Genomic DNA, 24,610 nt, shown 5'->3' with positions numbered 1-24,610 from the left:
CTATTATTGTAAGAACAAGATCTAGATGCTGTGTAAGATCTAACTTGTCTCCACAGGAAAAAAAAATGTTTCAAATGATAGATGCACATACTCAGTGCACGTATTTCTTGTTCTGACAATGTAAATATAAATACCGTTTTTCAGGCATTCCCCTAATTAGAAAGTCATTTCCACAATGCAGACACTGACTGTATGTGAGAACACATTTATTCATAAATTGTCGTTCAATCAACAGATTAAAAGTCCATTCAAAATCTTAATAAAAAAATAGCAAGATATTTAAAATCATTTACACTATAGTTAGTACTATAGGTATAAAAAATGGAAGCATTGGTTTAAATTAAGGAAACGCAGTATATTTTAATCTTGCAAAAACAAGGATTAAACTTCAAGTTAAAGTCATGTCCTTCAGCTTGTTTGCTGAAGCAATAATAGATACTGCATAGCTTGTTTGAGGAAGAGTTTATGTGCATCAGCCCAACTACTTCAGGTGGACTGGTAAGCCATAGACTACAGGTGCAGCTCCTATGAGGTGTTTCAGGTGTGTGGCCTGACGTGACGGGCCCATATAATCCAAGAGGGGAGCACCAGACCCAGCAGATAACCAGGACTCCAACAAGGCTTTAGTGAAGCGATCAATATCCCGATCTGTCACATCCCACAGGTTTCCCAAAACAAAGGGGCTAAGGAGGAAAAAAAAAAGAAATAGTCATGACAGACGCACTAGGAGAATCACTAAATATACCTCCACAACTTTCACTGAAATTGAACTATTCCGCATCATAGATTGAATAAACATTTACATTGCTTGTAACGCTATATAGTTTTTTTCACAAAAAACAAACAAACAAAAAACAGATTGGCGGCTGCTGTCTTGTTTTTTTCAAACCAGTCAAAAACATTGATTTGTGTCTCACAAATCTGTGAAGACAATATCCTGAGATGTAACTAAGGAATAAAGAAAATTGGTAAATTCAGGTTTGTGGATCTGCCACATCAAGATATAAAACAACTCTAACCCTTCTTTCTTTCTATAGTATTGACCGATCTTTAACAAACAGTAAAGACGGATATCTTACCAGCCTGCTATGAGGTAGTTGAGGATGATGCCTTGTCCTTCCTGATCCCCGCGAACTGCCAGAGCAGCACTGCTGCACCCAAAAAGCAGGGAGGCTGCTCTCATCTGCCGCTTTAGGACCGCCTGGCTGTCCAAGAATCGTGCACCTGCACCGTGACCCACGTAACTAAAGCAGTTCAAGGTGAGAGGGACATGGACAGGGAGGATATAAAGTGAAACAGGTTATCTAATCAAATAGCTTAATATCGAATAAATCTTGTACAAAAATATGACAGAATACTGGAATTTAAATGAACTGATTTTCAACAATTAGCCTTGTCACGAAGTGTAACTATCATTTCCCCTCCATATCAGGATACATAAGATTGTCACAAACTCACATGTATAGATCCTTGGTTGCAACAGCTTCTTCCAGCTGACCCGAGTCAGGCGCAGCTCCACACACACCCTTCCAATCCAGATTACTTTAATGTAAACAATAATGTAGTAAATGGGAAGAAAACAGACCAGTGACAGAAAAACTTTCAGACATATCAAATTGTTTTTCTTGATTGTTGGTCTCACCTGCTGAACCATTCCTTGAATCGGTCTTGAGAGTTTCCTAAATTGGCATCAGGGTCCAGCACATAAAACACCTGCTTTGTATCCACACCTTGCTTCAGGATGGACTGAGGTTCGGTCTACAGGGGAAGTAAAAAGAGTATCCATAACCACCACTGAACCTAACTGTCAGGAAGTAACTTACATCTGCACCACAGAGTATAAAGAGCTTAATCTCACCTCTTTTTGAATGCTCAGTCCAATTAGTGAGTGCAGAGACGGCATTCGGCTGACAGAGCGCGATCTTAAGATGGAGATGCTCTCCCACGGCAGCTTCTGAAGGTACTGCAAAAGGGAACAGGAGAGAAGGTCTTACATTTCAGCATTATCCTACCATACAAAGGACAAAACGGTGCTTTGGATGCATTTTCTCTCTCAAAAAGCGGCTCTGTGTACACATCAGACTACAAGTAAATAAGTATTCAGCAGAGATGATGGACCCAACCTTGTCCAGGATGAGAACCACATGACCGCGGGGCTCGTCTCTGTCAGCAAGCCGGGACACAGCTGCATGAAGAAGCTGGTCACACTCCATGTCCCACTGTAGAGAAACTCCCAGAGCGAATCTTTTAAGGTCTTCTTGGGAGAGCACAGGAGAGGCAGACAACACGGCCTGAAACACAAGTCAGAAGTGTAAGCGGGAGTTGTTTTGTCTTTTCCCTTTTCGCAGCCGCTTTGAGACCAGGACAGAATAGAAGGTCAGATTCTGATGCTAAAAAGGTATAGAGTGAAAAAAGCCACATACCTTCAACATCTCTTCACTGACTGTCACTCCCTTTGCAGACAAGGACTTGCAAAGGTGTCGAGCCTGATTAGAGACCTCAGGATCCAAAGAAAGTGGGAGAAGAAAGCTTCTCCAGCAACCCAGCAATCCCTCCATCTCCTTCATCAGCCGCTGAAAGAAAGATGGGAGATTTTTACAAATCTTTAAGTGATTTTTCTTAGTCAAAACTTGAACAATATTCTAACAGGATCACGTTTTCTTTGTCAATGCGTCTGAGTGGAAGTAAATAACGTTGAATAATTAATGCAGTCATTCTTACTCCCAAGCAGGACGCTCGTTCTTCTCCACTTACCTCAACTCGAGAGTCGAGCGCCCTGCGGCCCTCCCACCACTTGGCTTTCTCAGACACACAGCTCACAACCTTCTGTTCCACCTGAATACTATCCATCTCCTGCACCAGCCAACTCATGGAGTGCTGCAAAACAGAAAGACAAAGAATTTGAGCAGGGCAAGATTTTAATATGGGTACTGTCTCCATATTGCTAAAGCCACAAGCATTTACACTGTCTGGATTCAGATTGTGGCTATGATTCTATATCATTTACCGTCCTCACCTGCTGTTTTGAGGTGGGGATGTGAAGAGTGACCGGCGCAGATCCCTTCTCAAGACGCGACAGTATGATGCTATCACCCATCTCACCAGGTTTTACTCCGAGCACAGATATCACACACACCGTCACCCCTGTACAAGATGCACAGAGAGAAAGGATATATTAAATTAGTATACTGCAACTAGCATTCTGCTTTTGCTCAGCTTATGTCAAGCAGGTAAGCTTGAACACTGAATATTTTACCTGGGGGAAGGTGTTGAATTTGTTGCATAAACTCTTGACAGTGGCTCTTGGGGAAAGCAGCAGAGTCAGCAGTTGGGAAGGAGAAAATGTTCTCCAATTGCAACAACATCTGTTCAGTAGAGTTCTTGGACTCGCTCAGACTGAGATCATCAAGAGTCAGAGCATCCATTTTGTCTGCGAGCTCACTGGACACCTTTCTTAGCTTTCTGTAAGAGCACATTTTGAACACAATTATCAATACCATCAGCAGAGAAAAAAAATGTTCAGCCTACAGTCGAAAGAGGCCAAAATAAGTGTTTTAACTGGGTTTGAGATATCTTAGCCCAACCGTTCACATAAATCACTAGAGATTTTCTGGTTTCTTTGCTCCTTTGTGACACTTCAACCTTTTTCTGATATTTCTAAGAACAAACAACTAATCAAACAAAATAATCGACACATTAATTAAACTAATTGTTAGTTGCAGACCTATACAACACATATGCTTACTTTAGACTGCTGGCCAAATGCCTGATCGTGCGATGACGACTTGTGATGCCCAAGGATTGAGAGTGCAGCATCGCTGTAGTTATGGGATCCTGCTGTCCCATGGTCAAAGCCAGAAGAGCACATAGTGTCGTGTGGATGGAGGGCGAGGGGAAGTGCTGAAGGGTCAACCAGGCCGAGTGGAGCAAAGACTGAATATCTTCCAAAGAAAGATTGTCTGGGTAGTAAAAAGAGAAATTGGAGATTCAAGTGGATAGGGAGCTGAAGAAAATGTTGATATCGTAGCCCAAATTGTACACTATAAAAACAGTTTATAGCTAGTTCACAATGCCATAAATTAAGCTCATGATCAATTCCTGCTTAAAGACAGATATATTGTAAAGTATTAGATTATTAACCTACACAATATTTCACAAAAATTCTTCTTTTTGTTATCACAGACAGATTGTGAGCTACGCTCCAATGAAAGGACACAAGATACAGTATCACTGCAGACCAACTGAGTGCAGCTGTGTAAATCCTCACCTGGCCTGCTGTCTGAATGAGACAGGTGGGCTTGTGGACCTTCTCTCAGATGACCTCTGCTCCTCAGTTCAGACAAGTCGTCTCTCTCAAAATCACGACACATATCCCTCCGCAACACCTCAAAATCTATGTTCGGAGAGAGTCAAGAAAGAGATTAGAGCTCTGGCATATCATCGAATTATTTTAGATATTGTCAAATCAAATCAGTTTTATTTATATTGCCCAAAATCACAATCACATTGCCTCAGTGGGCTTTACCATCTGTACTGTAATGCCTATCATTGTTACTATTTGTCTTTTATATTTCCTGCCATTCAACACCTCTAACATGCTCTCTGGTTTTGTTATAGTTCCCAAAACATGCTTTAATATGTAATATGGTGTGATTGACAATATAAACTAACCTTAGAATTGAATTATGGTCATTTGTGCAAATGCCAGGTAAGTAAAAGAAGGTCATGTTCCCCTAATTAATGTTTCACCATGTGAACAAAATACACACCAATATCTTTACTTGAGGCAGGATTATCTTCAGTCTCAGTGTCCGATGTCCTCAGCTGCTCGATGCTAATGTCCAGAACTTCTGTGGTTTCCTCCTCAATTGTCCTCATTTTGTCCGGCTCCTCCACTGAATCTGCCTCTGCCCTTGAAAGCTCCCTTCTGGTTCTTCCTCTTCTTGTCGAGGCAGCCTGACGGACCAAAGTCTCATCATCCTCAGAGGAGGTGGCCCGAGGCACTGCAGTGCTCTTCTTACCCCTGGTCTGCCTCTTTGGTGGGACTTTCTCTGCAGGTGGATCTGGGGCCGTCTTGCTGTTTTGGGCAGCTCTTCTTGTGGTGGTTTGCCTTTTCGGGATTTCTTTTTTTTCTTTGGGCTCCGTTTGGGAGTTGGCTTCTGTGTCACTCTCATCGCTAAACTCCACCTGCACAGACATATCAAAGAGGAAGCCATTTAAAACATGAAAGCTGTATATTTTTGCAGCAATAAACCCTCTGCTCTGATTAGACGCCTACCTTGAAGTGTGATTTCTTTGCCCGTCTGGGGGCAGCAGGAACAGGTTGGGCTTTGCCTCGAGCTGGCGACAACTCTTCATACACCTGAAACTGGAGCTTAGAAGCAGTCCTCGATGCTTTCTGCACTGAGACAGGGGCTCTCACCTTCTGAACAGGAGTAAAGCTTAAAGTAGGGACCACTGTGTTAAAATCAAAAGAGCCCTGATCCCCAGAGGGTTTTGACTTAACCATCACTGGTGTCATCGGAACCAGTCCCTTTGCTTTGGTTGAAGAACTTGTCACTTGGATCTTGGGCTTGACAACCTTGACTTTCTTTGCCTCCTTTGTTTTGTCAGGAACATCTGTGTTTTTAATGGACTCTTTGGGCTTCTTGAGCAAAGATGAGGGAGGCACAATTTTCTGGTCTGATTTCAGCTCTTTATCCGCTTCTCGTGCATTCCAAGTCCAAGCATTTGAGAAGAGCTCCTCTGGTGTGCAGCCATTTTTGGCAGCCAAGGTAATTAGTGACACTATAGCTTTGGTTGCCATTAGACCTGCTCTCACAGGTCTTAGCACAGGAGAGGGGGTGGAATTAACAAATGCTAAGCCAGCCTCCAGTACTTTCCAAATACCACAGACCTTGTTATGCCTTGGTTCCAGCCCAGACAGGGCCATGCGAAGGTACACACGGCCCACCACGTCTTGCATCAGGGAGGGTTTACAGAAGCCTTTGACAGGCCCACACAGGGGGAAGAGTTTAGCCAATTTTGCCCCAAGTTTGGCAGAAACACTCTTACAGCGGGCTAATGTTGCAGACTGAAGTTTCAAACTGACTCTAGCTTCGTTGGGGTCGAGCTGGAGAACCAGATCAGCCTGTGCAGCTGCCCAGCGAGCAGTGGCACGACCCAGGCAGGGCTCAGAGCAGCAGGGGCACTGGCAGTCAGAGACATGCTCCAGGGAGGAGAGCCAGCGGCGCGGCTGGGCTTTGAGAGGTGGAGAGCTGGTCAGATCTCTTACTACAGGTTCTTTGGCAATCCACTTAGTGCTCAGGATGCTCTGAAAATCATCCTCTATGTTGGGAAGTGGAGACTGAGACTTCTGAGCTGGACGACCTTTCCGAGGTTTGATTTTCACCTCTGCCTTCTGCACCTGATCAGAATAATCTGAATAGAAGAAAAAAAAAATCATTTAGCAGCTCAAGGAAATGGACACACTGTCTCATGCAATGTCAGTGTACTACATCAGACAATAGTCTTCAAACTATGAACATGGGCAACATAATTCTGAAATACAAAACCTAACACACAAATCCTCACAATACAAATGCGTAATATTGAATCAACGTCTGACCCTATTTGAATTTGTACATTTCACAGACCTGTGCAAAGCTCGAGAAGGAATCTGACTTTGTCTAAATCCATTCCACTTTCCTCTCTCTCCCCCTGCATCAGCTCCAACTCAGCTTTCATCACCAACAGCTCAGCACATCTGAAAAAAACAAAACAAAAAACAAAACAATTAGTACAGTACGGCTGAATTCACTAAAACTAAACTACAACTCTGACTATATGTTGCATCTTATTTATTGCATGTAAATACAGCATTACTCAATATGTATGCATGTACATTACCAATTTTTAATCAGTTGCACATGTACAATTTAACACTGTAAAGTTATCGGTCTTGCAAAAATAAAATATAAAGCAACCCTGCAACACCACCACAAGGTGAAGCCATACAAATTAGGGTTGAATAAGCACCTGTATGACACAGTCCGTTATCATGAAATGCATAATAAGCTTCATAAAGTCAGGATTTATAGCAGAGCTGTTGTATTAGACTGGAGCGGACTATAACTCTGCATTTAACACATTTTTATTACATATTTTTTAATCCAAACACAAGACGGCTATACTTTCTGGTCCAATAAATAAGCTTAAACACTACGTAAGATGTAAGAATGGCCACTATAAGCTGTCATCTTTTGGACCCTGACCCATTATTCTAACCCACTATGATGTACATGTACATACTGGCTTGGTGCTTGCAACTTGATGGCCAGTTTGAGAGCTTCTAGGCATTGAAGCCTGGCGTCATTGATGGCCCCAGAGCTGCTCCTCACAGTCACCATCTTCATTGAGCAGTTTAACAGCTCTGAGAGAAGCTGCCACTTCAGCACCAGGTTATCTCCTGTTCACAGACCAGAATCAACATAGCGTACAGCGCTAAAACAAACTATCATTAAGTATTAGTTCAGTATTAGCAGCTTTTCCATGCAGTGTCAGTCCGTGTGTGGACAAACATACCTTGATCGATGAAGCGCACATCTGAGGTGCTGCCGTTCGTCCCATATAGGCCTTTCCCCACTAAAGTCACTAACAGGCTGCAGAGAAGCTTCAGACTTTCGTACAGGGCAGTGTCTGGGCTGTTTAGACCTGAGACACACGAACAAGCATTGGCTTCACATTCTCACAACGCAAAATTAAAACAGAAAACCATCTGGTTATACGAGTGTAGCAAATGTTTTAGCTTACCATGCTGTGTGATCTGGCCTCGCTGTGCTTGTGGTAGTGCAGCTGTGTCTAAACTCAGATAGGAGCTGCAAGTCTGGAGGGTCCGAGCACGCAACAAGTACCAGCTCTTTGACTGCCTCTGCTCATTCACTTCTTTAAGCACCTCACGCAGATACGGCAGCCCACGATCCACCTGACATATGGTCAAAAAGGAAAGGGGAAAATAGATAAAAATCAGCCACTGCAGGAAACAAAATGCAATAATATGAGAAATACTGGTATCAGACATGTTACCTACCTGGCCTGTGCTGTAGCAGTACTGAGCTTTAAGCAGAGTGGCCAACATAGAGAGAGAAGAAGGTCCCTCTGCAGTGGCATCTGAGGTGAGAAACTTCTCTGCTTGCTCTAGCTGGGCCTAAAATTGCACAATAAACAGAAAATCAACAAAGTGAGATATAGTACATGAAGTGAGAAATTGCAAGTTTGCAAGAAATATTTATTGCAAAAGTGCATTACCATAGCCAGTTCAGCTGTGCCCATATCCAGCAGGATACTGGCTGATTGACAGAAGGAGCTGGCACATCTGTGGGCATCAGCAAGTTGACGTGAAAGTCCAATTGCAAGTTGGTAAGCTTCCAAAGCCTTCAGAGGCTACGTAAGAGAAAGAGGAGATTTGATAAACACACAGATTCTTTAATTACTAACGTGAACACTAGTTAAAACAACCTGACAGCAAGATAAACAACAACATACCTCATACACACCTAGTCTTTCTTACAGCATCCCCTCAAACTTAAGTATTTGCTTTCCAAATAATTATTTCTCAAACTAATGTTTCCACATCGATTGTTTTCTGCATTGTTATATGCCCATCTAGGGAAAAAAAATACCACAATTTGATTGATTTTGGTTTGTATTCTCTTTACAAAACAAGTCTTATAATGCGAATCTCTAATTCATATAATTCTTCATAAACTGTATGACGTGGTTATGTATTTCATAGAACTCAACATCCAGTTGGTATTGAAGGGAGAAAGTAAAAACTGTACAAAAAAGACCCTCTGTGACTTCAACTACATTCTGTGTTGTTACCTTTCCCATAAGTTTGAAGAGAGCAGCTGTTACAGCAATGGAGCTACAGGTTTGTTTGGGGTTTCTGACAGAAGGCAGGACTCCACTCTGTAGAAGAGCGGACCACTCATCCAGTGCTTTTTCCAATGGCTTACACAACTCTTAAAAAGGAAAAAATATAAAACATTGTCTATTAATCCCTCACAGAAAGAGCAAGTTATGAACAATTACCAATTTTTGATAAGACACAAAAATAGTACATCGATGATATGATAATAGGGGTTCTTACTGTTTTCTGAAGCCAGGTTGAAATGCAGGCCTTCATAGACCAGGATGCTGTCTTGTGTTGTCTGCTTGTCTTCATAATCAAAGTCATTGGTTCCTATCGGATTGGCCACAGAGCGTGTCTGCTCACGCAACTCTCGCTGTTTTTTGTCTCTGTCAATGGCCTAGGGGGAAAAATTACACAAAAAGAAGCACACAAGCAACATGAATGAAGCACAACACAACAAACTTTATTCTAGACCAGCTTAACAGTCTTATATTTATTCTTACATTAGTTTTTATCTAAGAAAAAATTTGAGACCATCAATACTACCGTGCTATTACTTTTGGTTTCACTCTATTATTGTCATTAGAAAATTAGAAATTTAACACCGAGTCTCTCATTAAAAAATACCAATGAAACAAAATAAACAAAAATATGTACAATTTCCTAAATGATCCGATAGAGCTCACCTCCTGAAGATTCTTCTCCAGAGTGCAGATATAGAGCCAAAGTAAAGCATGGGCCTTGTCATCCTTCAGCCTGTCAGCGTTCTCTGGAGTCTCTGGTTCTTCTTCAAGCAGCCGTAAAGCTTCATGGGTAAAGTCGACTGCCGCGCTGTGTGTTTACCAATGACAATTATTAGGGCTGCACAATAAATTTAAATATTATCGAAAGTGCGATATCCAAATCACAGAAGCTGCAATTTTTTGACAGAGGTAAAATCTGTGGCTAAACTAAACAGAATTATAATGAAGTACTGTCGTGCTCTAGAGACACCATGGCCTAAAAATGTTGTCTTTAAGACTTAAGGAAACTGAAAATTGTAATGCAAAAATTGTCATTCCCACTAATTGTCAATCAAAGCTGTCTGTCAAAATAATCACAATATGATTTTTCTAGCATATCGTCCAGCCCTAAACATACTGAACAATGAGACAGTGGGCTCAATGGTAATGATAATGTGTATAAAAGCTCCTACCAGTCAGTCTGTTCACTGAAATCCTGGTAACACACAACTTGGGCCATCTCACAGAGGTAGACAGCACGTAGATGTGTGTGGGAGCTCTCCTCATGGCAGATGTCCAACAGATCACACAGAGTGTTGTAACGCTCCTGGGCCGTGTCCCCTGCCACCTCCTTATAGGCACGCAGCTCTTCCTCCAAAAGGCAAAGCATGACTTGCTCATCAGGGACATCGGGACCAAAACCATCACGTAATGTCCTGTTCACAGGTGGGATAGGCCAAGCCAACTGTTGTTAATTTCCTCTCTATTGATATCCCATTAAGTTCTCTGACAACTTAAGGGGAACATTAAAAAACAAAAGTCTGTCTGCACCTGAGACGAATGTCTTCCTCAGAGCTGCGGGCTGCGTCAGTCTTAGTTTTCACCCACAGAGAGACCGGTTCGGCCAAATGGGTGGTGATTTTGTCCCCCAGAGCCTTCAGCCACAGGATCACCCAGTCCAGTGCTCGCTCCAGTTGTCCGGCCCGCCGAGACGTCTGCACGGCCAGCATGAAGGGTCGGCTCATCTAAGCAGCCAAAACATATGATAACAAAACAGATGACTGTACAAGTTCACACATCTCTTATCTGCACAACCTATTTAGAATTTGGGAGGTGAGGTTTGCCACTTTCCAAGCTCATGATGTATAGTGTGTATTTATGTGGTGCACGATCAAACAAAACACACTTAAAGAACTTACCCTATCAACAGAGAGCGAGACGGGGCAATTCTTGCATAGATCCCTGCAGAGGATCTCAACTAGCGTGAAGGCTTGGTCATAGAGACGCCGATTGTACAATCCACAAGCTAAGTTGCTCACAGCAACCACTGCAAAACATGTGGTAATCACAAAATGAAATAAACAAAGGGCAGAGTTAATAAAGCGTTATGTGCTATATATCACAAATTAAGTATTTCAGCACAGCTCAGGTATGCAGATAACATTATTAATCCAGACTGTAATCACCTGCTTTGATGAGAAGGTTTTCACTTGACAGTTTATGCAGTTCAGTCATCATCAGTCCAGCTGTGGCCTGGCAGTACAGCAGTACTCTGTCCAGTGTGTCGCTGTCCTCCAGCTATGACGACAAATAACAATCAGTACTATATAGTACTATATAAGAGATTAGAACTGCGGCAACATGTTGTAACAATGTGATTCATCCGTCTCATTTTCAGTTCTGTCATCACTACAATCATCACAAAACTGGACGTTACAGAAGCAGCCTCACCTGTGATGCCAGCATGCTTTCATAAGCAAATACGAAGCCTTGGTAAATACTGGAGCAAAGTGTCTGTTGCAGTCTGCTGCCATCAGCCTGGCATGTAGAAGTCTAAAAGGAAACCAAGCCACAAGTTAGCAATTTGTACAACTTCTAATCAAGAATATAACTTGAATTGAATTGCCTTTCTGATGGCAATTGGAAAATCCAACACTCAAATTTTAGGGAATGATCGAGATAATCCCTTTTCCTGGTCAGTAACGTCACTCACCTTCTTTAGCACCTTTAATATGCGTTCTTGGTGTTCCTCAAGAAAGGAAAACCAAGACAGAAGCACAGGTGCGCTCAATCCCTTGCTGTAGCCACTCTCAACAGCCCACACAACCAGTCCGCAACCTTCGAGAACTGCATGAGCTTCTCGCTCCCCCAGGTCAGCTGAAAGAGACCTCAAGGCCCTGGCACACTCTGTCAAAGCCTGGCCACTCTCTCCACCAGCCTTCATTGTAGTATGAATTTTTACTGCCCATTTTCCAAGTACCGCAGCCGTACACTGACAGTCAGTACAGTTTCTGAACCTGCTCTCAAATTCATTCACAAAGCTGGAGGCCTGATCACAGTGGCCAGCCTTACAGAGCACCTTCACTACAATCAGCACCATTTCAGAAAGCACGTATAAACTTGTTGTCTCAGCAGACTGCTTAGACCCGTCTTCTTCTCCACGCTGAACTCCCATCCAGCATTTGTTGAAAAGCTTTTGCACTTCCTGGATGAGAACAGAAGCATCATCCTTGCTCATCACTCCACAGCTACTCTCAAATTCAGTGATGGCATCCTCTGTGTATATGGGAGCTTTGGAGACTGAAGGAGTTGCACTTTCTGTGTCCAACAACAGGAGGAAGCTCAGAGCTTGCAACTGGCAGTGGAGTTTGTCACGGGGATTCAAGATTTTCTCATTTTTGGTGGCAGATAGTCCGTTCCAGAGCACTGAGAAGCAGCTCCGCACAAGGACACAGTAGTCCTCAGCCTGTGAATCATACAACAGTGGTAACTTTGTTTGTCAATCATATAGTGTAGAGGTGGGATTTACAAAATTATATTTTATTTCCATTTCTTTTTCTCTCTCAATCTGCTGTATCTTAGTGTGTAGATCCTGTGCTCATGAGTCATTGCAAACAATTTGGCTTTGTATTGTTGATTCCATTGGCTATCATTTAATTACTGGCCACTAACCAATCATACAAATTTCCCATTATCGGCCAATAATTTATCGGTCTAATATATCGTGCATTTCTATACAACACATGTATATGAACTCTGTAAAAAGAAGTGATACATACCTGTTGGACTGGGGTTAGCCTGCTGTACAGCAACCCAGCTACATGGCTGCATAGGCTGTGAGCTTCTAAGGAGCTTAGCTTCTTGACAATATGGAAAATGATCTTTTCCATGTACAGAGGACTGCTCTGAGCAACAAGTGCTGAAGAAATATCATAGCCATGTAGGGAAAGCTCAACCAGCCGCACCAACTGACTGACATGGTCAAAGTCAGGGGATCCGGCGCCGAGGTGATGGTTACAGGCTCTGATGACCCTGTCACACAGTGTGCGACCCTGAAGGCCTGGTCGACTCTTCACATAACTCTGCAAAATGTAAGAACAAGACGGGTTCAGATCTTCAAAGGCAGAGTTATAGTTATTACCAGTTGTACCAGTATAGCCCAAAATCACAATCATGCCTCAGTGGGCTTTACAATCTGTACAGTGAGCGCCATCCTCTGTCCGTAGACCCTCGATTCGAGCAAGGAAAAACTTGCCATATTCAAAAAAGAAAAGCCTTTTAACATGAGGAAAAAGATGGAAGAAACCTCAGGAAGAGCCACAGAAGAGAGATCCCTCTCCCAGGACGGACTGACAGACATGCAATAGATGTCGCATGTACATAACAGAACAAGATCACAGTTTACAAATGTCAGTGACATATTTGACGCATGTGTACGCCAAAAACTTAACTATAAATCTCGCATGTCTAGTTCTAACACATCAAATGAAACAGGGGTCATTTAAAGTCAGTTAACCCTGGTGAGTGTTATTTTAAAGGCAGTGCTTTAACCAGGCTCCGTCTTTCTGCTAACCAACCTCCAACTCTTGAAGTAAAAGCTCCGTCTCCTTCACAGAAGAGGTCCGCTTGATGTATTCGTCCACCTTCAAACACTTCATGTCGACAGCTGTGGAAAACACGATAGTTAAAGAGTTGCTCGTGTTAATTTTAAACATCGACAAAGCGAGTCGTTTAAGTTAGCTAACGTTAGCCACAACATGATGTTGTTCAACTAACGTCAACGTCTGCGAACGTAGCCGAGAGAGTGAGCTGTGACTTACTTCAAGCAGGAGGAGACCTTTGTAGCAACAACTTTATTTACAGCAGCTAAAAGACACACTTTCTGACGTAAAAAACACAATTCAGCAGCGGCATGGTGGATGCGAAACTTGTGTAGCTAAGTTAAAAGATTCAAATCCTCAGTCATCATGGAAACTGTACCCTCCGCGCACTGTTTTTGAAAAGTGTTTGCTAGCCAATCCGCCAGCACTTCCGCTTTTACCCGGAAATACTTAGGACTTATGGGTATTGTAGTTTAATAACCAAACTCTGACACGCAGATACAAATCAGAGCAGTAACACATCGTCAAACCATTAAATAAACACATGTTTTAAAGTGTACATTTGCATTTGAGCAAACTATGTCTACACAAAATGTCTCCCAGAAAGAAGTGACGTCACTTTCCACACCATAAATTAAATAGTTCACCTGAGATTCTGGTGAGGTAGATATTAAATATTTTAAGTGCTTTTATGAGGGTCTAAAAAATGTCCATTTACTAAACAGTAGCTTAACTGTAGCAAGTAGGGGTTAAAAATTGTACAGGTTTGGAAAATTTTGGATTCTTGTTTCCACTCTACTCGCTATACTTAACTATTGCATATAATTATTAGTCATAATCATACCAAAATGCACCTTCTGTTTTTAATTTCCACTGTCCCTTCAAACCCTTCAAAATCTGCTTGATTCTCTGATAGTGTAACAAGTCAGTCATATCTAGCACTGTAAATTACAGTGACACAAGACATTACAATTAAAATGTAATGATTAAAAACAATTGGTCAATGGTCATAAAAAATGATGGGAGAAGATTCTGTTTGTTTGTTTTTTTTTCCCAGAAAGGCATCAGTCCCAAATGTGAAGCCAAACTCAAAACAACAGTGTTAACATCCTGGTGTGGAGAGGTCAAATTGCAGAATTCAATCAAGAATGTGTAGCAGTATTTGAAAAAAATGACAATTTTGCGAAAGAGGAATTGGGTAAATTGTGTCCAAAGGGTGTTAAGATGTGCACAGCTAATACAGATATAATAATGTGGAATCAAGGCTCCAATTGCCGCCAATGTTGCAATCCATCATTGTTTTGCATTTTATAAAGATATATTTGCAAAGATTTGTTCACCTATTTGATTTTTTTTGATAGACTGTTTCTGTTTATCAGTAATAACTGTGATTTACTATTGTACAGAAGTAGAATATGTAAGGCTCCATTGGGCAGATGTATTTTACTGTAAATCCCAAATAGCCATCAGCAAATGTTGGCAAGGGGTTCGCTGAAAAAAAAAAAAGGAAATTGAATTGTGAATAACATGTCCACTAGAGGGAGTAGGTCCACACTACCACACTACAACACTGGGATCCACCACTCAGATAACCTTTATAAAACGATAAAAATAAAAAACAAATATCCCCTCAATTCAAGGGACTGAATGTTCATGGAATAATATTATCAAGGGTATGTTCCCATAGCCTCATAACTATCTTATGCACATTGGTGAAATCCCCACTGCTATCCGATTCATTACTCTAAAATCTCAAGAGGACTTCCGACAGTTTGATCCTTCAACAGCTGAGGGAGCACGTTAACAAAGCTATAATAATTGTGAGCAAACAATGATTAATAATAGACTTAATGTAATGTATCTTCACCCTTGTAGCTCACTCAGCTGCTTTTAGCGTATTGATTGAGCTGTAAGCATGAGTCTCACCAATAGCTCTGGACAAATTGTGAGAAAATTCCCAGCAAAAACATAATTCAAATTCACTTGTTAAAATATAAAGAATAGGGTCCAGGTTTATAATAATGCAATCATTTCTAACCCCAGTAAGAGGATGTACATGTAGACTTTTATCACTGCATCTCTGATAAAATGATCTACAATGCAGGCACTGTGGGAGCTTCTTGATTTCTCATTAAAAGCGTGTATAGTTGACTAAGAATGGAAACGGGGAAAAAAAGCTGGGGTCTGAAATGACTGAATAAGAGTATAGTTTAGATTTTACATGAAAATAGAGGCACAGAGGGAAATGATCTGTGGATGGAGACTGCTCCAAAAAAAGACATATAAAACCGTCAGTCTTTACCTCACACTTGGTGTGGATGTTACTGGTAAAACAATCATCTCTGTGACTTGTGAGTAATAACTGAGAGAGTTGCTGTGTGTTTTTCGGGGATATAATTATCAGCTTTATTTATATTGCACTTTTCAGAGACAGACTTTAAAGTACTTGAACAGAAGACATTCAGGTCATGTCAGGTTCTGATGGCAAGAATAATCACAAGAGATGCTACTGAGGAACTAATCCTCGCTTCTTGATGACGTGTTCCATCGCAGCCTTTTCACTGGTGTCCAGGTTGATCTTGTACTTGGCCAGGATTTTCAGGATGGGCCTCAGCTTTAGCCACCACTCCGTCTTTGGAATACGATGTCTGTCGAGTACAACATTTGTCAGTGCAAAGAGGAAAGTGAAAACAATAACAATACATTTCTCAAAGTGTCAGTAATCAAATCATTTACATTTCAATTAAAGCTGGATTAAATCATTTTGGACCACTAGGGGGCAGAATGACTCCAACTAAACTCACAACAAGGGTCTATAAGCTCTATAGCGAACATGTTAGCAAACAATGCAGAGGGAGAATAAATGGCAAGAAAATAAATATACAGGACAGAAATGAAGTCTTACACAAAGTCAGTTTCTTCCTTAAGTTCTGCCAGAGGCTGGAAGACCAAAGCTCTCCTCCTCATGCCCAGCACACAGGCTGAATCAGCAGAGTTGGCAAAGATACGACCTGGAGGTTTGGGGTTAAAAAATACAATATACATTAGCACAGGAAGCACAGGAGGTCATCCCGCAACTGTATACAGCAATTTGTGTTTTTAATGTCCTCACCATGTCTGTAGCATTCCTTCAGCTTGTCAGTCAACCACAACACAGCCTTGATGCCCATCTTGGTGCCAAAGTTCCTGTCGAAGGGACTTGGTGTTCCACCCTAAAAACAAAGGATATGTTAAATTATGTTTATGAAATTGAGTCAGGTGGCAAAGATAATGAATCTGATTATCTGCGTCTAGTGTCCCACCTGCTGCATATGTCCAAGCACATTCTTCCTGCAGTCAAACACACCCTTGCCTTCCTCTGAGTACAGGTTGAAGATAAAGTCTGTGGTGTAGTTGGCATTGCATCTCTCATTTCTGAAACAAAAGTAGAATATTGGATGAGATATTAAACCACAGTGAGCTGTTGGGTGTTGAAAGATGATGAGAGAATAAAATGACACAAATTCCCACAAACCTCAGAATCAGCCCTCTCTTCACCGTGGTCTTCATCTTCTCCACCAGATGTTCCACATTCATCTACAAACAAATCAACCATGAGAATTTAGAAATATTCCTCACTGATGTATGTTATTATTTAGCTCTCCTTTCTTTTATACATTCAATGGCTCAGACCTCCAGTTCATGGATGTTGAAAGGCTCCTCATAAATGTAAGCAGCGTCAGCTCCAGATGCCAGCCCAGCCATGGTTGCCAGGTAGCCGCAGTGTCCTCCCATAGTCTCAACAATGAACACTCTTCTCTTGGTGCCAGCAGCAGATTGTTTGATCCTGTCGCATGTCTGAAAAAGAGAAAAAGAAAGAAAGAAAGAAGAAGAAGAGTACAGTGAGTAAGATTGATCTTTTTTTTGATAATCTGGTCTTTGTTTTGTGATCTTCAAGAAGTTTACCATGGTTATAGTGTTAAGCGCAGTATCAGCTCCAACACTGAAGTCAGATCCAGGAATATTGTTGGAGACAGTAGCAGGAACCACCACAATGGGAATACAGAGTTCCTCATACTTCTCTCTAGCCTGCACCATCTCCAGACCACCGGTAAATGCCTGGTAGAGACAGAAAGGAAGGAGAAAATGAAATTTCAGTAAAGTGACTTATTGCTTATTATAGCCTTGATAATGCAGCCATTCACCTCAAAACCTCCAATGATGATTATAGCATGAATGTTGAACTTTGTGATGCTCAGACTGATCTGCTCCATGAACTCACCAGGCAGATTTCTTAGGAAGGAAAACACAGAATCACAATAGATTACAGCTGCTCAATGTTAAAGGGAGAATCAGTTGGATTTTTCGGTTGCGGTTTGTAAACACAATGTTCAAAGTTGGCCCATTCTTGTCTTGGATGAACGCTTCCAATCTGGTGCCTGGTTGCTTTGTTTTTATTTATTTATTTATTTGTTTATTTCGGGCATGTTAGTTAGACAATCATCATCACACATCATCTTAGTTAAAAATCATATAGTACACATGGCCGAAAGGGAAAGCGGGAGAAGCAAATGCTTATCTAGTCCCACCCCCGTTACCCACAGAATACATTATTTCCACATATTATTTTTCTTTTGCATTTTGACATACATGTAACAGCAGCATGCAGTAAACAGAGCTGCAGTCCAGCTTTATCACTGACTGCATGAAGAGAGAAACCAGTGCAGAACTGCCTCAAACTTGTGTTCTTTTGACTCCACTGGTTGCAAAAAGAAGCCTGAGTGTATGCAAGCTTATGAGAAAATGGCCCTACTTCTCACCTGAGTTACTGCCTAAAGAGTTTATGGTTTCTGTCACTATGTTTCTATCACTATTCAAGTCTTCTTCAAAACAGAATGATGTTCATTTTGTAAATTATGGTCCCATTTCGACTAAAAATAGATGATGAAGCAGAGTATTCAATGGGACCTGGCTAACTTGCAACATCGAGTTCCAGGTCATATCCAATCAGGATATCCTCCCTAACTCCACCCTCTCGCCCAAATATTGTCACTTCTGACTCTGAAAAACAAGATGGTGATGGTCGAAATACTAAACTCGAGGCTTCAGAATGGTAATCCTCAAACCAATAACCAGGTTTGTATGGAGTCCTGCCCCCACACCCTGCACGCTGTTATTGACTAGTATAAGTATATTCAAAAACACTGAAACATGCGTTGTTATTGTTGTACCAGTCAACAGAGTAGTCTGTTGAAATATCTCACCTCTTTGTGCCCAGATTGGAGCCCCCCTTTCCAGTCCATCCTGCCACTCCTGACCAGCCAATAGGCTCAACCTGTGCAGGGACAGAGTATCGTGGCCTGACATATGTGTGGGCTATGCATTTACATGGTAGTGCTGATTAACCATCATGAGAGTACATGCCATTTTGTGTTTATATATGTGTGTGTAGCTAATTTACCTTTCCTTGAGCCAATCCCTCATAGCCGTCGTGCACTGCCAGCATCTGGTGGCCCTGCAGGATCCCGATTCTGACAGCTGAACGTACAACGGCGTTCATTCCAGCGCACGGAGCTCCCACGTTCAATATGGCAACATTGATGTTACTCTGGCATGGACACATTTACAGAGATTTTTGTCGGAATACATGTATTTTCCACCTGGACTTAAAGAATGTGACGGTTCATCTATAGTTCCTGACCTTTTTGTCTGGGAGGTGTACATGAGCCAGCATTTTGTAAGTGGTCCAGTTGTTCTCAAAGCTCCTGTTGTCAAGATTTAGCAGAAACGTACAGACATTTGAAACTCAACACAACACTTGAGAATCTCAAATGGATAACACAAAGTGCATGCCTCACTTTCCCCTGAGCTTCACTGCATCATCAAATCTCCCTTCAGACATGGCTACGGTGACATCTTTAGTCTGATGGCAAAGAAGGTGAAGAGACAAACAGGAAACTGAGAGTTCATTAAGAATATAATGAAAAATATCAAACACATATCTTGTTAGTGCTCAAAAATACTTGATGTTGAAGTCCTGTTCTATTATTAATTCTGTACGAACTGAAGATTTGTTTCACATATGGAAGAGATGTGACTCACCACTTGCACACACTCCATAAGTGGCAGCCTGACAGCCATGTTTCCAGACAAGCTGACCACACATGCAGGAGTGTCTGGTGTGGCCTCCAGCAGAGCCATCACAGCCTCCACACCCATCCTGCTGGCCTGAATCACAATCAAGAAGAAGACACTTGGAGAAGCAGGTACATTTGTATTTATCACATTGTTAACAAGAAATAAGATACATTTTTATCGTTTATGTATAGTTGTATTACCAGGATTCTGTCAAAGGCAGAGGGGGTTCCTCCTCTCTGGACATGGCCCAAGATGGTGGTACGGGTGTCAAAGCCCAGCTTCTTTGATATCAGCTGGAGAGAGAGATTATGAATTTATGAGCCTCAAGTGAAGAGCCTATACGCTGTATGTGCCAGTAAATTGGAGCCGCTCTGCCATCACTGACCTCTTTGATTAGCTCACATGTGATAGGTTTACCCTTGCGATTGATCGCGCCCTCTGCAACAATGATAATATTCAAACGGGATCCACGGCCTCTTTGCTGAGAAGGACAAAAAATAAAAACTTAAGATCAACAGACTTTTTCAAATAAGTCATTGAAGACAATGCATGACAAGACATTTACATCCATCAGTCTTCTGCACAGATGTTCCTCCCATCCATCTTCTGGGGGCATCTCTGGGATGAACACCCAGTCAGCACCACAGGCCAGAGCTGTCACCAGAGCCAGGTAACTGTAAAGAGTCATAGGTGAGGGTTCAATTATCTTTTGCAAAACTGATAACTTCTTAAAGATCCCATATAACTTCCCATCCTATCCCATATAATCCCCTCCAGCCCATATTTTCTGCCTCCTCAAAGATAAAGGGACCAGCATGCTACTCCTGCTCACACACACTCACAGGCTGTACTCACCCACAGTGCCTGCCCATCACCTCCAGGATGAAGGTCCTCTGGTGACTGCCGAACAACACATTTCACATCAACAGTCTTAAAATTGAATGGCAGGACTGTCCGTTAGATAAATGTATGAATGGTTACATGCATACCTCTGTGCTGTGGTGGTGATGGCGTCCACAATCTCTATGATGCGATGCAGGGCGGAGTCCGTTCCGATGGTCATGTCAGTGCCACAGAAGTCGTTGTCAATGGAGCCCACCATGCCAACGATGTTGAGATGGGAGGAACTCTTGGCCTCATTGGTCGTGATCTTACCTGAACACAGATGAAAATGACAACATGTGTTGGCCTCTGAAATCTTTGAGGATACAATTTCCACTAAAGTCCTTTACATGACAATTAACAGTATTTTTGCCATAACATCATTATTGAAGAGCACATATGTGAATGAGACCTTTCATATGAGGTTTTGTTGCTTAGAAAAGTGAATTTTGGGGTCATGACTCTCACCAGCTCTGACCAGGTCTGCCAGCAGCTCAGGCCACTCTGTTCTGAACTGGTTGGCACCTGTCAGAGTGCCATCACCTCCAATCACACACAGGTTGGTGATGCCCAGCTTGACTAAGTTGCAAGCAGCCTTGGTGCGTCCCTCTTTGGTGCGGAAATCCTGACAGCGGGCACTACCGATCACAGTCCCACCCTGATGTCAGGCAAGGGAGGAAGGGTTTCAGTACCAAACAAGAATCACAAGGATGCTGCTAAGGAGGAGTGATAGGGTTACCTGACACCTAAGTGCTAAGGACCATTTTATCTTGTTATTTAATGAACCTTGGCATTTAAATTTTGACCTACATAACTGCACTGTAAATGCTACAGACCTGCTAGAGTTACACAGATCATTCATCTTACTGACTGCAAGCACCTGATCACAAGTTAAAAACAGAGTGGAGGTGATAAACGTGCAGATGAATATGCTTTTGCATCCTCGTGCTTGTTCTCACCAGCTGCAGCATCATTGACACACTCTCCCAAGTAGCAGGGCGGATATTGTCTCCTCCATCCACCAGACCCTGGTAGCCCTGTCAGCAAACAGAAACACAACACCACATCAGCTCACTGCTGGGAAGAAGCTTCAGGCTTAATGATACGGGCAGATTTTTACTCTGTCATGTTGCATGTCTGATGATTTTATTTGGTCAGGCTGATTTTGTGTGCTAGGTCATGGAATAGTGATTAAATAATTAGTTGTTCAAAAGCAAATCGTGTAACTAATTTGAAGTAAGAAAAGATGGTCTCTCAGTTATGAGCATTCATTGCATTCATAGCTGCTGTAACTGATACATTTTTATTAAAATAAGTATTAAATCACTCTATATTCTAACAGTAATCACTGAGTGTTTGGTCAGTATCCCATGTCTCTCCTCCCCGGCTCATGCAGTAAATCAGAATATACATTTTGTGGTATCCCCGCCCATTTTATCCAATCAGGACAGAAAACTCCAAAAAGAGGCGGTCCTCTCTGCTCGCAAAGACGAGCAGGATCTTCCAGTCTGCTGCTATGTCTGGCGATTACCGCACTGTGTTCATGTGGTGACCATATATTTAGATAAGACGGCGCCGCTCAGCCTTGCTTCCAATTTTGCCCAGTGGCCACTTGTGGTACGGCAGCGAGCTCAATTATGAGTCTTTCTATTGTTGAGGATGTGATCTGACATTGTACAGATTAAATGATTAGTGGAATATTCAAAACAAACAAACAAAAGGCTGTACTTACCTCATGGACAAAATACACCTTGGCTCCAGTGTAGAGTCCCACTCGCACTGTGGCCCTCACAGCTGCATTCATACCTGAAGGCACAGTGCACACGCTAGCCCTTAATTATATGAGAAACTTAATAGCAATCACACACAAGTGGAATGAGTGAATAAATGGAGCAGTGAGGAAATAGTGTTGGAAATAATGACATGATATTATTGTAATTAGATTTTATTTGGTTATGTTCATATTTCTGCAAACATTCTCCAAATGTAGTCTTTTGTTTGTGTCAAAGTGTGTTTAAAGGTATAACATTATGAAGTTTTAAATGAACACCTTTTACTCAGGTAGAATTTTTACAATTTAGTTCATGTAGAAACAAATTATCGTCTTTAAATCAACCTGTTGCAGCAGCAGCTGAGCACCAGACGGGCAATAAAACAACAATACTATTGTGCCACTTTATTTGACTGTTATGTCATTGTTGGTAACAGTTGAGCTGTCAGTGTTATTGGCAAACTTGTATTACAGGAAAAGCAGCTGGGCCACTGGCTGCAGTCTTAACACTCAGCGGGTTGTTTAAAGGACAAGAAGTGGATAGATTAGCTTCAAGGGTGCCAAGAGCATCTCCACTTACAGTGAAAACCAGGAGAGGAGAGACAGCAAGAGTAGGCCGGCCCTCTCACTCCACCTCACCACTTTACAAACACATGACAGAAAGGTCATGCCTCTAAAATTAGCCCTCATAACAGATACAGTGTGAAGGAGAGAGGAGGAAGGAACCAAGAGAAGACATTTGGATATTAATATGACTAAAAAGATGAGGTTGTAATGAGGATTATGTCTTCTGGAGAGTAAAAAAGAAGAAAGATGAGGGTTAGCAAGCTGTGCTGTTTTGCATTTGCACACTTTGTCTCTAAGTTCAGATGGACAGACAGCTCTCTGCCAGACACCACAAGGTTGTGTGGGGTCACTGACCAGATCCCAAAGGTCGCAGTGGAGATATTCCTCATCAAGTTAAAGGTCAGAGGAGAGTCTGACTCATGCTGTGGTCCTGAGCTTTACATGAAGGAATTTACGCAGCCCTTCTCCAAAAAGTCCGCTCAGTCAAATAGAGAGCTAAGATAGCTTGTTTGCACTGTAGAAGTCGTTTTAGTATTAAAAACAGTAATTAGAAAAAGTATGAGTGGTCAAATTTTATATAAAAGGGAACTTGTTTTCAATAAGCAGTGTTGTTCTGGTGCCATAGCCACTCAAAAATTGGTTTGAAAATTTCAATAACATAAAAAAATTTAACACTACACCAACAATATCTAGATATATGACAGCTACAGTACTTGTCTGTCTGACATCCAATGACTATTCAAGAGGCACCAAAATTTGACTTATTTCTGACTCACTATGCATCTCAAATATTTCATTTGTCATTACACGCTGCTGCTGAGTAGTGACTTCCCACACATCCTCACAGCCACCTGCTGAGGGAAACAAACAGCACACATGCCCCGACTTGACACCCCGCACTCACATGCCACCCCTGAAAACCCTCCACTCACCCTGGGCATCTCCTCCAGAGGTCAGCACGGCGATGGCCCGACCCACTCCCAGTTTGCTGGGGTCTACGGTAGCCGTTTGTGCCATGGTCCTGGATCTGAAGCTGGCTGAGGGAAAGAGACCTTGAGTCTAAAGATCCCTGCACTCTGCTGCACTGTGTGGAGTACAAGAAGCCTCTCACCTCCAACTCAGCTGCCTGCTATGGAAAGTAATAGCAGTTGAAAAAGTGCCCAGCTTAACTATCCCGTTGGCTGACACTGACGCACGCATTTAGACGCACACACGTACACAGTGCCTATTTAAAGAATTTAACCATCATCTCCCACCCCTCTGTCATTTTTTTTTATATTTTATTAATTCACAGAATTGAATCACAGTGGATATATTCAGGCTTTTCCCCCCCACACTTATCTTCTTTCATATCAGTGTGCAAGCTTAGAAATGCAAATTTGTGGAAATAAAAAAAAAAAAAAGTTTGAATATAATACACTATAACGTAATGTATCAGCTTTGCACATGTGGACAGTTTCTCCCATTTCCAGATGTCTGGGGACTGTCAGTGAACAGCAGTTTTCATGTTCGGCCACAAATAGATAGGATTAAAGTCTTGACACTAACAACTGTAGGGCATTAATATTGCTGTTTGTTATTCATCCGTGTTTGGCTGGTAACTTTCACATTAGTGGGCTTTGTCTTGCTGCAAAATAAACCTTCATGGTTGAACATCTTTTGCAGACTGCAGCAGGATTTCCCTGACTGATTTATATGATTTATATGACTTGTGCAACAGATGCAAAAAGAAAAGAAAAAGTCAGATTTTTATATTTAAAAACGTTTTTTCACTGAA

At 41.9% G+C, this 24,610-nt stretch overlaps 2 protein-coding genes across 4 annotated transcripts; both read right to left on the bottom strand.

Moving 5' to 3' along the window:
- Positions 1 to 189: 189 nt before the first annotated feature.
- espl1 (extra spindle pole bodies like 1, separase) lies at positions 190 to 14,113 on the bottom strand. The gene is made up of 32 exons (XM_084348077.1): positions 13,716 to 14,113; positions 13,473 to 13,561; positions 12,675 to 12,977; positions 11,609 to 12,361; positions 11,347 to 11,448; positions 11,082 to 11,193; positions 10,815 to 10,942; positions 10,447 to 10,640; positions 10,089 to 10,331; positions 9,580 to 9,724; positions 9,131 to 9,290; positions 8,863 to 9,002; positions 8,287 to 8,421; positions 8,069 to 8,185; positions 7,792 to 7,963; positions 7,564 to 7,692; positions 7,291 to 7,447; positions 6,636 to 6,745; positions 5,279 to 6,420; positions 4,770 to 5,187; positions 4,268 to 4,393; positions 3,746 to 3,959; positions 3,257 to 3,462; positions 3,017 to 3,144; positions 2,755 to 2,877; positions 2,424 to 2,573; positions 2,124 to 2,291; positions 1,859 to 1,963; positions 1,643 to 1,758; positions 1,459 to 1,542; positions 1,080 to 1,244; positions 190 to 683 (listed from the first exon to the last, which is right to left on the bottom strand). The coding sequence occupies exons 2-32, from the start codon at positions 13,551 to 13,553 to the stop codon at positions 482 to 484; spliced, it is 6,528 nt and encodes a 2,175-aa protein (XP_084204203.1). The 5' UTR covers positions 13,554 to 13,561; positions 13,716 to 14,113; the 3' UTR covers positions 190 to 481.
- A 1,762-nt stretch (positions 14,114 to 15,875) lies between these two features.
- pfkmb (phosphofructokinase, muscle b) lies at positions 15,876 to 23,984 on the bottom strand. 3 transcript variants are annotated; one of them, XM_084348081.1, is made up of 22 exons: positions 23,738 to 23,983; positions 22,228 to 22,321; positions 21,455 to 21,532; positions 20,964 to 21,153; positions 20,603 to 20,768; positions 20,469 to 20,513; positions 20,179 to 20,287; positions 19,999 to 20,094; positions 19,814 to 19,906; positions 19,578 to 19,703; positions 19,334 to 19,398; positions 19,177 to 19,240; positions 18,937 to 19,083; positions 18,740 to 18,810; positions 17,681 to 17,768; positions 17,442 to 17,594; positions 17,169 to 17,333; positions 17,011 to 17,072; positions 16,799 to 16,910; positions 16,609 to 16,708; positions 16,402 to 16,507; positions 15,876 to 16,144 (listed from the first exon to the last, which is right to left on the bottom strand). In XM_084348081.1, the coding sequence occupies exons 1-22, from the start codon at positions 23,848 to 23,850 to the stop codon at positions 16,003 to 16,005; spliced, it is 2,385 nt and encodes a 794-aa protein (XP_084204207.1). In that variant the 5' UTR covers positions 23,851 to 23,983; the 3' UTR covers positions 15,876 to 16,002. The 3 variants fall into 3 exon arrangements, with proteins under 3 accessions (XP_084204207.1, XP_084204208.1, XP_084204206.1); XM_084348082.1 differs by having other exon boundaries at positions 22,228 to 22,301; positions 23,766 to 23,983; XM_084348080.1 differs by having other exon boundaries at positions 17,169 to 17,594; positions 22,228 to 22,301; positions 23,766 to 23,984.
- Positions 23,985 to 24,610: the final 626 nt, after the last annotated feature.

Source organism: Pagrus pagrus (genome assembly GCF_965226575.1).
Source record: "Pagrus pagrus genome assembly, chromosome: 3".
NCBI classification, from domain to species: domain Eukaryota; kingdom Metazoa; phylum Chordata; class Actinopteri; order Spariformes; family Sparidae; genus Pagrus; species Pagrus pagrus.
This window is presented reverse-complemented; position numbering and strand designations above follow the sequence as displayed.

Coding starts and splice junctions, on each gene's coding strand:
- espl1 (XM_084348077.1), bottom strand. CDS start 13,553: ATGAAGTGTTTGAAGGTGGACGAATACATCAAGCGGACCTCTTCTGTG. Junction 8,422..8,862: donor TCTTCAAACTTATGGGAAAG/GTAACAACACAG, acceptor TCTCTTACGTAG/CCTCTGAAGGCTTTGGAAGC. Junction 3,463..3,745: donor CATTTGGCCAGCAGTCTAAA/GTAAGCATATGT, acceptor GTGCTCTTACAG/AAAGCTAAGAAAGGTGTCCA.
- pfkmb (XM_084348080.1), bottom strand. CDS start 23,850: ATGGCACAAACGGCTACCGTAGACCCCAGCAAACTGGGAGTGGGTCGG. Junction 20,095..20,178: donor TGTGCAGAAGACTGATGGAT/GTAAATGTCTTG, acceptor TGTCCTTCTCAG/CAAAGAGGCCGTGGATCCCG. Junction 19,084..19,176: donor TACACCTCCCAGACAAAAAG/GTCAGGAACTAT, acceptor TGTCCATGCCAG/AGTAACATCAATGTTGCCAT.